The 12,023-nt window shown below is 35.7% G+C and overlaps 1 protein-coding gene across 1 annotated transcript in view; it reads left to right on the top strand.

Moving 5' to 3' along the window:
- ELAPOR2 (endosome-lysosome associated apoptosis and autophagy regulator family member 2) overlaps positions 1 to 12,023 on the top strand; it is a 223,755-nt gene that overhangs the window by 171,861 nt on the left and 39,871 nt on the right. Inside the window, exons 9-13 of the mRNA XM_070369712.1 lie at positions 535 to 715; positions 2,151 to 2,279; positions 7,457 to 7,547; positions 8,162 to 8,264; positions 11,133 to 11,270. Of these exons, the coding sequence (XP_070225813.1) occupies positions 535 to 715; positions 2,151 to 2,279; positions 7,457 to 7,547; positions 8,162 to 8,264; positions 11,133 to 11,270 (642 nt within the window). The remainder of the gene's footprint in view (positions 1 to 534; positions 716 to 2,150; positions 2,280 to 7,456; positions 7,548 to 8,161; positions 8,265 to 11,132; positions 11,271 to 12,023) is intronic.

The following is a 12,023-nucleotide window of genomic DNA, read 5'->3' as shown; positions in this document are numbered from 1 at the left end:
CCAGTGTATGAAATAACGGGATTGAAATGTGAAGCTAGAGATATTCAACTAAAAATGTAACTTTTTTTGTTTTATCATCACTATGTGCAAAGCAAGATGATGTAGGCTGTAGAAAGGGGAAAGGAAGAGAGTAGTGAGGGGTGGGTCTCAACACAAGGAACATGGTCTGCAGAGAAACTTAGGGCATTTATGGGATAAAGTGAACAAGTGGCTAGAAGAGTAAGAGTTGCAGTCATGTTCTGTATGTTTTAAAGAGGAATTTCATAATGATACCCTGTGTATATGAGGTAAGGTCTTTGCAGCTTAGCATAAAACCATTTGGAGGTAACTGTCGTTTTCCCACCAAAGTGTTTTTTTCTGTCTCATTTTGTTACTGAAGTTTTAGATTCTCTTCAGCTGGCACTCTGTTCTGTCACTATTTGGACCTTACCCAAGCTGTCAGTTTAACATTTTTGTTACTGGAAGTTTAAAGCAAATAAAGCATGTTACAGGACCTGCAAGTTGTTTTTTTTTTTTTTTCTTTTTCTTTTGCAGACACAGATAATGTACAAATGGATAGAGCCCAAAATCTGCCGAGAGGATCTCACGGATGCTGTTAGGTTGCCCCCTTCTGGAGAGAAGAAGGATTGTCCACCTTGCAACCCTGGGTTTTATAACAATGGATCATCTTCCTGCCATCCCTGCCCTCCTGGAACATTTTCGGATGGAACAAAGGGTATGGGATATCAATTGGCCCAAGAATCAGACCTTTAGTAAAATAAACTTTTTGGGTCACACTGACATTGTCCTGAATTGCTTTTATGGAAAATTCCTTAGAACACATAATTTTCTTATCTCACAGGCTGAAGAAGAGTTAAGAAATATAAGGGAATTATGAGACTGCAGTGGCTTATTCAGTATAGCAAAGAATAGTTTTTTAATGGCATTTCATGTAACACACATCCTCTTAATGGGATGATGCTTTGGATATTTTTAAAGAGAATTCCACTAATTTAAGTGATTAAGGATAAGTGCTCCTTTTCCAGTGTGTGTGCACACAAACATTGATGTAAGCATAAAATACAACTCCTATTTCAATTGGAATAATCACATTTTATACCATAATATTAGAAAAAATTGATTATTTTGATCGGGTAGCAATTAAATAGTCCCTAAGTAGGTTGTTTCAACGTGTACATTTGGGGAAATCTTAACAATATTAAAGAAAGATGGTTACAAAATTTGTTTTAATTTTATTAAAGATTACAATGCATTATTGTTGTAGATACCTTACTTGAGTATAGCCATGCTGTATGCTTAATATCCAGAGCCTTTGAGAGCATAAAAAGCAGTTGAATTGACTTGTGTTCAAATCTGCTTCCTGCCAGGCTATCAATAGTATGATGTATCCACTAATTTGAATTCAGTTTTCTCATTTGTAAAATTGCAGAGAATAATATCTAGCTCATCATCATTGAGAAGTATATGAAAATGTCTCCTGTAGTACTTCAGTACCAGAAAATGCTTGCTCAATAAACAATTTCTCTCTCTCCCCTTCTTTTACTGATGTGGTAATGCAGAGTGTCTTGGCTACGTGAAAACAATGGTTGTAAAAGACACTTTATTTTAATGTTGCAGATTTAAATATTAATTTAAATAAGGTTTGTTTATAAATCTGACTCTTGCCACACCCCACAGCTCCTGTCATCACTTTTCAGTATACCCTATATTTTGAATTTCAAGTCATCAGTCCATAATTAAGTGATATAATGTTCTGTTTAGTAACTAATAGGAAGGATGTAATATTTCTTTATTTATGAAATGGAGAAAACTGATTGTAAAATCACATGTAAGAGAAGTTGTTTCAGAGTTACCTTTCTTATGCAAATTAATTCAGTATAAGCAGTTACGCCCAGAAATGAAAGAAATTATTTTAGAAGAGTTTGTGTTTGTTTCCTTTTTCATGTTAGTCAAGTATATGTATACTCTACCCAGAATTATTTTTCTTTCAGACTGCTCTTGAAAAAGTTGTTAATTCTTAAGAGCTTTACTCTCTCTCCTTACTATTTGCCTCCCTGATGATTGAAGTTTAGTAGTGCTTGGAACAGAGGAAGAGGAAATTAACCAGATGTGACATCATTGTAGTTCTCTGTCCCACTCGTCTCTTGTAGAATGTAGATCATGTCCAGCAGGAACGGAGCCTGCACTTGGGTTTGAATATAAATGGTGGAATGTACTTCCTGGCAACATGAAAACCTCCTGTTTCAATGTTGGGAATTCAAAGTGTGACGGAATGAATGGTGAGTTCAGAATCAGCCTTCTTAATGTATTTTGGTGGTAGTGACTCTTGGACTCACTTGTGTAAAAACCCACTAAATATTGGTATGAGGAACCTTAATCTTATCTCTTGGCTACTTGTCTTCCCAGACCTCACATAAAAATAGTTAATACAGTGCTGCAACCACATGACTGTCCTATAAGAATATAAACTATTTTGCATTTTTGGAGTCAGTTTTGAAATAGATATTGAGGATCACCATTCATGGTTGTTATAAATACTAGAATAGATTACTAAGGGAGGCAATGAAATTTATGTTGTTTTCTTGGAAGGGTCATAGTGTATACATACCACTTTATGAGAGTGTTCTGCCTGGTTTGGTTTTCTGGCTCAGCACTGAGCTTGGAGAGGGTTAAATCATCTCTTATTCCTCTTCCTATGGAGTCTATGACCGTGTTTACAAACATGTATCAACCTCACTTACTGATAACTTGGAAACATGGCTGAACTCTATAGGATGGTTGCTGAATTTTATTTATTCTTACGTTTTAGTGAGCGTAGCACTTAGTTATTCTGCAATATTTGTTGTTCGAATGAATGACAATATCTGTATGTGCATTTTTAAACTTGACACTAGACATAGATGTTACGGATACTAAAATGTGCTCTTTACTTTTATAAGTTCACTGGTATTTTTTATCAGTTCAGTTTTTCTCAATACTGTATTTAATCGTTGGAAAAATGCTATTTAATCACATCTGTTTTACATCAGCACCTATCCCAAATAAACAGATTTGAAATGTGGGGAGTGAGGTGTACACATGAGTACTCAGGTTGACAAATCCTAGATCTTTGAATAATTTTGGTTAAACAGATGCATGAAGGAAGCCTTTATATATAAAGAACATTATGGAACAGTACTCTTTATCACTTAATCCCACTTTTGGGATTTTTTTCCTAAAGGAGAAGGAGAAATTACATAGTAATTATTACCTGACTATAGGGTTTATGTTCTAAAATTATCCTGTGGTTGAGGAAGTTTGAGATATTGCAAAAATAAGAAGAATGTATTGATGAAAGCATTGGTACACTTGTGTGTGCATGCACTTACTAGTGAGGATTGTCTGAAACATTAATTTTTTAAAGATGTTACTCTTAGTCTAAATCTCATGACAATATTTAATTTAGCCACTTGCTTACTCATTTACTTGTTGTTTAGTTGTTAAATCATGTCCAACTCTTTTGCGACCCCATGGACTGTGGCCCGCCAGCCTCTCCTGTCCATGGGATTTCCCAGGCAAGAATACTGCAGTGGATGCCATTTTCTTCTTCGGGGATCTTCCCAACCCAGGGAAGATCCTGTCTCCTACATCGGCAGGTGGATTCTTTATCATTGAGCCACCAGGGAAGGCTTCTCATTCACTCAGAGGCTATAATTTAAATTTTTCCTGATTTTCTGAAATGTTCAATTTAAGTATATATCGCTGCAATATTAGCATGTGATACTGAAATAGCAAACAGTAAGTGAAAGATACAAAGATAAAGAGTGATTATAATTTTATGACTGGTGGTTCAGTAACTAGCCTCGAGGAAAGCAGTGCTCAGAATAATGGGGATCAAAGTGAGAGGCCCAGGGTAACCTGTCTCGTAAGGTCATTACTGTATCATGGAATTAAAGTGGATGTGCTTTGACCAACTTGACTGTGTGACTTGAAGTACTTTGAGGTTCTTTTGTATGCTCAATTGGAATTTCCCATGGTTGTGGAACAGGTATGTATAAGTACATCTTTATGTACTGGAATTTTGCCTAAGAGGAATTTAAAGTTGTAAACAAATTAGTGTTTATTCACGAAGATTTCATTGAGCATTATCTCTAATAACAAAACGAAATAATCTAAATTCCAACAATATGATAATGTTTATAAAAGTCATGCTGTACTAATTGGATGAAATGTTATGTAATCATTAAAAATGACAGCCATATGGAAAACAATTTGGCAGTATTTCAAACATTTTGAATGGTCCCGTTCTCTAACCCAGTAATTTCACATCTGGGAGTTTACACCAAGGAAACTTGTGTGATGTAAAGAAAGAAATTATGCACAGATATGTTAATTTTAGTATTATTTATGAGAGTCAAAAATATGAGAAAACAAAGTTTTCAGCATGGGGTATGATTAAATAAAATGATGATATAACCTTATAGCATATTGTTAACTCTTTAACACTAGATGTAACAAAGATTTTTAATGGGAAAGTATTTTTGATATAATGATTATTAGAAAAATGAGAAGATAATGCCAAGTGAAAAAAAAAAAACAGAAAATAGATTATACAATAGAACCTAAGGATAATTTTAAAGAAAATTATGCACTCGATAAAGAGTGAAAAGAAATACTCTGAAATGTTGTTCATTACTTGGGCTGGGAGGTTTCTGAGAAGTTTGAGTTACTTTGTTTTTTTCATTTAGTCCACTGTATTTAATAAATATTCCTCATGTATTCACATTGCTTTCAGAATCGGAGTAACAGTACAAAATATTGGCTTTAAAAAATATATTTGTTTGACCCAGTAGTTCTGATAGCTTACGGTGAACGATGTTGGATTCATGATCTCCAAAGAAGGAGATTTAGCTTTGGGACTAGGCTTGATCACTCAAGAGCTTTTGTGCAGCAAAGTTTTATTAAAGTGAAAAAAAGGACAGAGAAAGCTTCTGACATAGACATCAGAAGGGGGATGGAGAGTGCCCCCACTCACTAGTCTTATCAAGGCCTTATATACTTTTCCAAGACCCACTCCCACAACATACATTTTAAGATGAGAGGATTAGTCAGAAGGTTCTCAAGGAGAAACATGTCCTCAAGCAGGATACATTGTTGTTATATAATCATTGGTACAGAGTTTAAGGAAAAACATATCCTTGAGCAAGATGAGTTGTTTTGTTGTGCAGTTATTAGCTCTGGGCTTAAAGAAAAAAACATTGGCTTTTTTCTCCTCCTTGAGATCTCCAGACCCCTATCTCCTCCTTGAAAGCCCCAGACCCCTTCCTCCTTGAGGACCCTAGACTACTTATCAACCTACCTAGGAATTAACTCTCTCAGTTCTTTTATTGGGGTTCTTTTCTAGAAAAATATAGAAAAGCTTTACCAAAAATATATTAATTATAGTGTCACTTAAACTATTTAAAAAAGCTAAAACAATCCAAATGGTTACACTGGATGTATGGTCAGCAGGAGGTAAGCACTGTAGTGGGAGTGATTTCTTACATTATGAGAATTAGTTATATCTGTCTACATGATAAACTATCAACTCAGTCATTAGCATGTTGGTGAGCCATTTATACATGCAAATGCTTATGTAATAATGTTAGTGTATAAAACTATGAAACAAAATGTCATCAGCAATAAGATTTCAGTTATGTAAAACCATGTGTATATCAAAAAGATAGTGAAAAGAAACACCTCAGAATGTTAACAGTAGTTTTTTTCTGGGTGGCGAATTTATAAATAATTTTACTTTTCATCTTTAAATTTTTCTGTAGCTTTCAAAATTTTACAATAAATATAAATGTCGTTTCTAAAAACATAAAAATTAACTCAAAATAGAAATTATGTGTAGAAACATGAAAAATGTGGGATTCATTCGGAGGGAAAAAGCAAAATACAAATGTGCTGCAAGAATGTATCACAAACTGGGGGGTTTAAGACCACAGAAATGTACACTCTTGCAGCTCTGGAGGCTAGAAATTTGAAACCCCGGAATTGGCTTCCTCTAGACCAGGGATTCCCTGGTAACTCAGAAAGTAAAGCGTCTGCCTGTAATGCGGGAGACCTGGGTTTGATCCCGGGATCAGGAAGATCCCCTGGAGAAGGAAATGGCAACCCACTCCAGTACTCTTGCCTGGAAAGTCCCATGGATGGAGGAGCCTGGTAGCCTACAGTCCATGGGGTTGCAAAGAGTTGGACATGACTGAGCAACTTCTCTTTCTTTCTAAGACCACAGAAATTTACACTCTTGCAGCTCTGGAGGCTAGAAGTTTGAAACCCCCGAATTGGCAGGGCCATGTTCCTGCTGAAGGCTCTCTGGGAAGACTCTTCTTTGCCTCTTCTAGCTTCTAGTGGCTCCAGGCATTCCCTGACTTGTGGCAGCATAACTCCAATCTGCGTCTCCATCTTCATGTGACTGTCTTCTTGGGTCTCTGTGTCTCTGTGTGTTTACATGGTGTTCTTCCTGAGTGTCTGTGTCTAAATTTCCCTCTTTTCATCAGGACACCAGTCATATTAGAGTAAGCCTCCCCCTAATGACCTCATCTTAACTTGATTATATCTACCAAGGCTCTGTTTCCAAATCAGGTCTGTTCGTGAGTACAGGGGGTTAGAACTTAAATATAGTTTTTTAGGCAGGCGATATAATAAAACATATAGTAATAGCCAGTGTTCAAACATGAGATGTATTTGTTTCCTCTTGCAAAGATTTGCCATTAATAAGGTTTGCCATTAATTAATAACCTTGTTTGATGGTATTTGGAGGGCTGCATCTCCTTACATTTTATTGTGGCCATTTCAGTCCATGGCATGCTGATTGTTTCTTTGCAGAGGGCAGACTCACATCACATTCTATGAGCATGTATTACCCCATACTTTTGACTGTTCTTAGCTGTGTCTCTTATATTGTACTGATTTCATAGTGAGGGTGGACCCAGTTTCGGCTCTCTTTCCCTAATGTGTATCATGGTTCATGAGACTCAATGCCAGTTCAGTGAATGAATAAGTAAGTGAATGTGAATAGGTGTTAAATTAGGGAACAATAATACAATGAACTCTAAGAAAGAACTCCAGACCTCACATCTTCATTAAGTAATTTGAAGTTTCTATTTCCCATTGGTTAACTGAAGACTAGGATCTTTTTCTTAGTTTATTAAACTGGATAAAAACCATCTGTTCTTGTTTAAAAAAATCATGCTTCATTGAGAAGACTGTTGTTAGTTTTACCACTAAGTAACTTTGATGCAAAAATATGCATTACTTGATTTTTCCTGGAGAATCATATGCAATGTCTTATTGATATCTAGGCATCTACATCTGCATGCAATTTACAACTGGAATTAAAAAAAAGGGAATTCTTTTTTTGTGGCCTTATATAAAAAGATTGTTGGAAATCATTCATGGAGTTTTCGCTGATAAGCTTTATCTTTTCTAGGTTGGGAGGTGGCTGGAGATCACATCCAGAGTGGGGCTGGAGGTTCCGATAATGATTACCTGATCTTAAACTTGCATATCCCAGGATTTAAGTAAGGAAAACCAATTCTGATTCCCTTATGTAAGAATCCTCATGCTTGTTTCCCAACAGAAACAGATGAAGCAGGACTGCTTTTATAAAATATATTATTATTATACTGTGATGTACTTAGCAAATAGCAAGCTGAGTAGGATAATATAGATTTAAGAATATTTATAGAATCAGTGATTGGGGAACTGTAATTGTTAATTTTATATTAGATGAAGCTGAAAGTTTTTAAAAATACTCTATCCAAGCATTATGAAAACTATGACTCTTGGATGCTTGATTCAGAGATAGTAGTCTAAGACATTTACAGGAGAGTCTTTTTTTGGTTTATTGTTTTTTCGCAGTTCTATATGTAAAGTACTATGTTACAAATTCACAGTTTGCTTTAGTCCCCCATGTTGAATTTCCCAATTGGAGTTTTTTTCTTGCTATAGGCTATATGGCGGCATTTAGCCCAGGAGGTCTGAGCATATCGCTGTGGTTTTGTAGACTCCGTGCAGCAGTAGACTAGGACGAGAGAAGAGCATGGCTTTCAGCCTAGTGAATAAAGTGACTTAATTTTTTCCAGATTGTACTTAGAACATGCTGTAAGTATTGTAATTTTAATCTGTTAAATAGACCACCAACATCGATGACTGGAGCCATGGGTTCTGAACTGGGAAGAATAACATTTGTTTTTGAGACCCTCTGTTCAGCTGACTGTGTTCTGTACTTCATGGTGGTAAGTGAAAGAGTGGCTTTCAGAGGTATATTTCTAGGCTTAGCCTTCTCTTTCAAGTGTGAACTTATTTATACAAACTGGGATAAGAATCCCATTTTTCTTCCCATTTTTAGAGTCTTCCAAAAACATTAAAAAACGTCTAAAGAACTCACTAAGAGTTGCGAAGTCTACAAAGCACTCATTCCTCACGGAGAGAAATTAGTGATGAGGTATGGGTGACAGACAGAAGCCAGGAAATATTAATCCTGGAGAAAATTTCTTCAAAAAATATGCCACTAACAGAAGTGAAAATTCTGCCCTAGTAACCACTCAGCAGTTCAAGCCATCATGAGGGAAAAGCATGTATTAATAAGTGAGAGTACAAAATAATGGAGGTGGGAGAGCTTTGGGAAAAATGACACTCTTCCTTGTTAAATTAATACATGCAGACAAAGGATTTTATTAGGTACATGTCATAATTTTGCCCATTTTTCCCCTAGATGTCCTATAAATCTCATCTAATAGCTTGAGAAAAAGTAGCAACACAAAATTTACTAAGACTTCATGCAGGTATTAGAAGGTTGTTGGCTAAGACTTTGGTGTTATCATTAAGTGATGACATCAATGACATGATTAATTTTTTTCCAACAGTCCTTTGGTAGCTAGTTAATAGTCTGTTAACAGTTTCCTGCATGATATACAAGATATGTGGAGATTTAAGTATTAACTCATGATGGTAGTAAAAGAAGATGATGACTAATCTTCAACACATCCGTGACTAAGAAGTCTTTCATTCTCTCAGGTCTCTCTCCTCGTTTCGTCAATCTGTTAGTTCCTATTCATACTTAGTGCCATGACTGCAATTCAGATTCCTATTATCTCTCAACAGTAGTCTGTTGTCTATTTTTCTTACCTCCATCCTGTCCATTTTGCTGTCAAAATTATCTTTATAAACATAAAAACAATAGTAGAGGCAGCCCTCGCCTTTAGGGGCTTTTTATTGCCCGTGGCAGAGGTTCTCAAAGTGTGGTTCCTGGACTAGCATCACCTAGGTACTTTTAGAAATGAAAATTTCTGAGCCCTACACTAGTCTTACCGAGAAACTCTGGTGATAGGGCCCAGCGTTCTGTATTTTAGCAAGCCTTGAGGTTGGTTCTAATATGCACTAATGCTAGAGAACCAATAGCTTATAAATACATTTAAAATTCCTTAGCATGGCATCTATATGGCTTTTTGTACTTCTTGCCCAGCCTCTGTTACCAAACTGCTGTTACTACTCAGCCCTCTTTAGATATCCTGGATTGTTAGTGGAACACTCTGTCCTCTTTCATTTCATATGCCTTGGCACGCTAAGCTAGCGTGACTTTCTCTTTTGTCTGGTGAACACCCATTCACACAATACATCAAGGGCAGCTCAAACCTCACCTTTCTGGGAAGCTTTCTCTTATTCCTTTAAGTAAAGTTAACCACTCTCTTCAGTGTGCTCCTAAAACCTTTTGAGAAAACCCTATTTTAATTATGTGAATGTATTCATTATTTGTCTCTCTCAGTTGATCAAGCATTCCTGAGGGTAAGGATTTATACATATTAATATTTATTTTGTAAAATCAATCTTAAGCATTTTTGGCTCATAGCAGGATCTGTTAGTGTTCTTTACTCTGATTTGATTTCTGCACAAGAGTTTTTGAGATATCATCACCTAAATAACACATCAAAATGCTTTGAAAATCATGTCGTGTTTTGCAAGGGTAAGGTGCAAAACTAATATTCCATTTGTTATTGAAATAAATATCCAGAAGGTGTTTAACAAAGCACTATCAGTATATTATGAGATCCTTTTTGGAAGTGGCATGTGTGACTATTTGGTTGTTTGGTAATGTGAGAAATTGTGTAACGTGTGACAAGCATACGCTGTTATTCCTATCTGTGGTGTGAACTCAAGAAACGTATCTTTATAGCATATCTGATTGCTTTATTACATGTTTGTTGTCAAAGCTTGCCCTTGCATCATAGAAAGAAAGACATATGGCTTGAGCTCATGCCATTGTTTTATCAACATCTCGGATAACTAAAAGAGGCCTATCCAAATTCCTAAGTCATCTTTTAGGGTTTCTGCAGGGAAGACTAATTAGAAAATTCAGAATTAGTCCAGTTTTTCATTTCAAATAAATTAGATGTGTGTTCTATTTCTTGCTTTACTTACTACATTTGCTTTCTGACCATTTTAATGACATAATATTGGTTGGACTGTCACACATTCATATAATATTCTAGATATTGAATTTAGCTAAGGAAATCAGAAATAAAATGTTACACAGACTCATCTTTTTAGAATTCAAATATAAACAAAAGAAGATTGCATGAACATAAAATAACATTCTGGCTAATCTGCACTGTAAATTGCAAATATAATTCAGAGAGAATTTAGAATTCCTGTGTAAGAGTCACCTGTCAGAATCCCTCAAGGGAAAAAAAAAAGATGGAAAGAAAGCATTGTTATTTTATGAGGATCCTAGAAGTTTGCTGTCAGAAGTTTGAGAAATTTGTTTTCTTTTTCCTTATGTGTATTTCCTATGCTAGAATCACACGCATATACACATGAACCAATCTCTCTCACAAAAGAATAACTCCTTAAACATACTGATTTGAGATCTCTTTCAGGTTATATCGGCAATGTGGTTGATGCATTGTAATTACTAAGCTAGTGAGTGCTTGTGTAGACTTGAAGGGAAGGTTTTGAGAGTTTTAGGCTTACATGCTCTGCAGATAAATATTCACAAACCCTATAGGGTTACTGTAAATATAAATATAGGATTGTGATGTATATTCATGTATATTCATTCTGGATTTGTGCTTTCTTATATATATGTTTTTTCTACTGTATTTTAGGATATTAATAGAAAAAGTACGAATGTGGTGGAGTCATGGGGTGGAACCAAAGAAAAACAAGCTTATACCCATGTCATCTTCAAGAATGCCACATTTACATTTACATGGGCATTCCAGAGGACCAATCAGGGTCAAGATGTAAGTTCCAAGCACTTAAAAAAAAAGAGCAAAGATGATACTCCTTGTGGAGATTTATACAAAGTGTTGACTGAAATCTCCTGGAGGAAAAGACTTAGCTTTTTACTGATGTGAAATCAATCATTGTGTTATGAGTAGACTGGTATAAAATGATATATGTATATACACACATATTTATTTGTGTTTTGAGAGCAAGACTATGAAAAGGAATGACAACGCATCTTAGAATTATTCCACACTTTGAATAAACATAGCTGTTAAAAAGTTTAAGTGGAAGAAAATCTTACTTTGTAGTTATTTAAAAACTTACTTGTAAAGCTTTCTGAGCCTTTGGGAAGGCTGGTAACTTTCTTCCTCTTTGTCTGAATGATCTGTCATTTGCTTAGATGCCATTTCTTGGTGTTGGTTTGTTACTTCAAGGTCATGATTGTCACCTTCTGTGGCTTGAAGACTGTATGTGTACATGTTGTTGGGTTAAAACACAGAACTATTCTCTTTTACTTTCTGCTAGAATAGAATAGACCTTAATCCTCTCGTAAGTATTTTCCATCATATGCTTCAAGTACATGTTATTGTGGTAGATCTCCATCATAACGACCTTCCGAGGGTGCGAATAAGGTAAATCACTCTTTAAGCGCTGCCTTAACACTATGGTGGCAGATGGAGAGCATTTTCTCTTTTCTCTTCAGACTTTCATTGAAGAACCTGTTCCTCAGGTTTCACTTGACTCCAGCTGTGTTTTATGAGAGTTCA

Source organism: Bos mutus, chromosome 4 (genome assembly GCF_027580195.1).
Source record: "Bos mutus isolate GX-2022 chromosome 4, NWIPB_WYAK_1.1, whole genome shotgun sequence".
In the NCBI taxonomy this organism is placed as follows: domain Eukaryota; kingdom Metazoa; phylum Chordata; class Mammalia; order Artiodactyla; family Bovidae; genus Bos; species Bos mutus.
The sequence above is the reverse complement of the archived record's forward strand: the minus strand, read 5'-3'. Positions and strand labels throughout refer to the sequence as shown.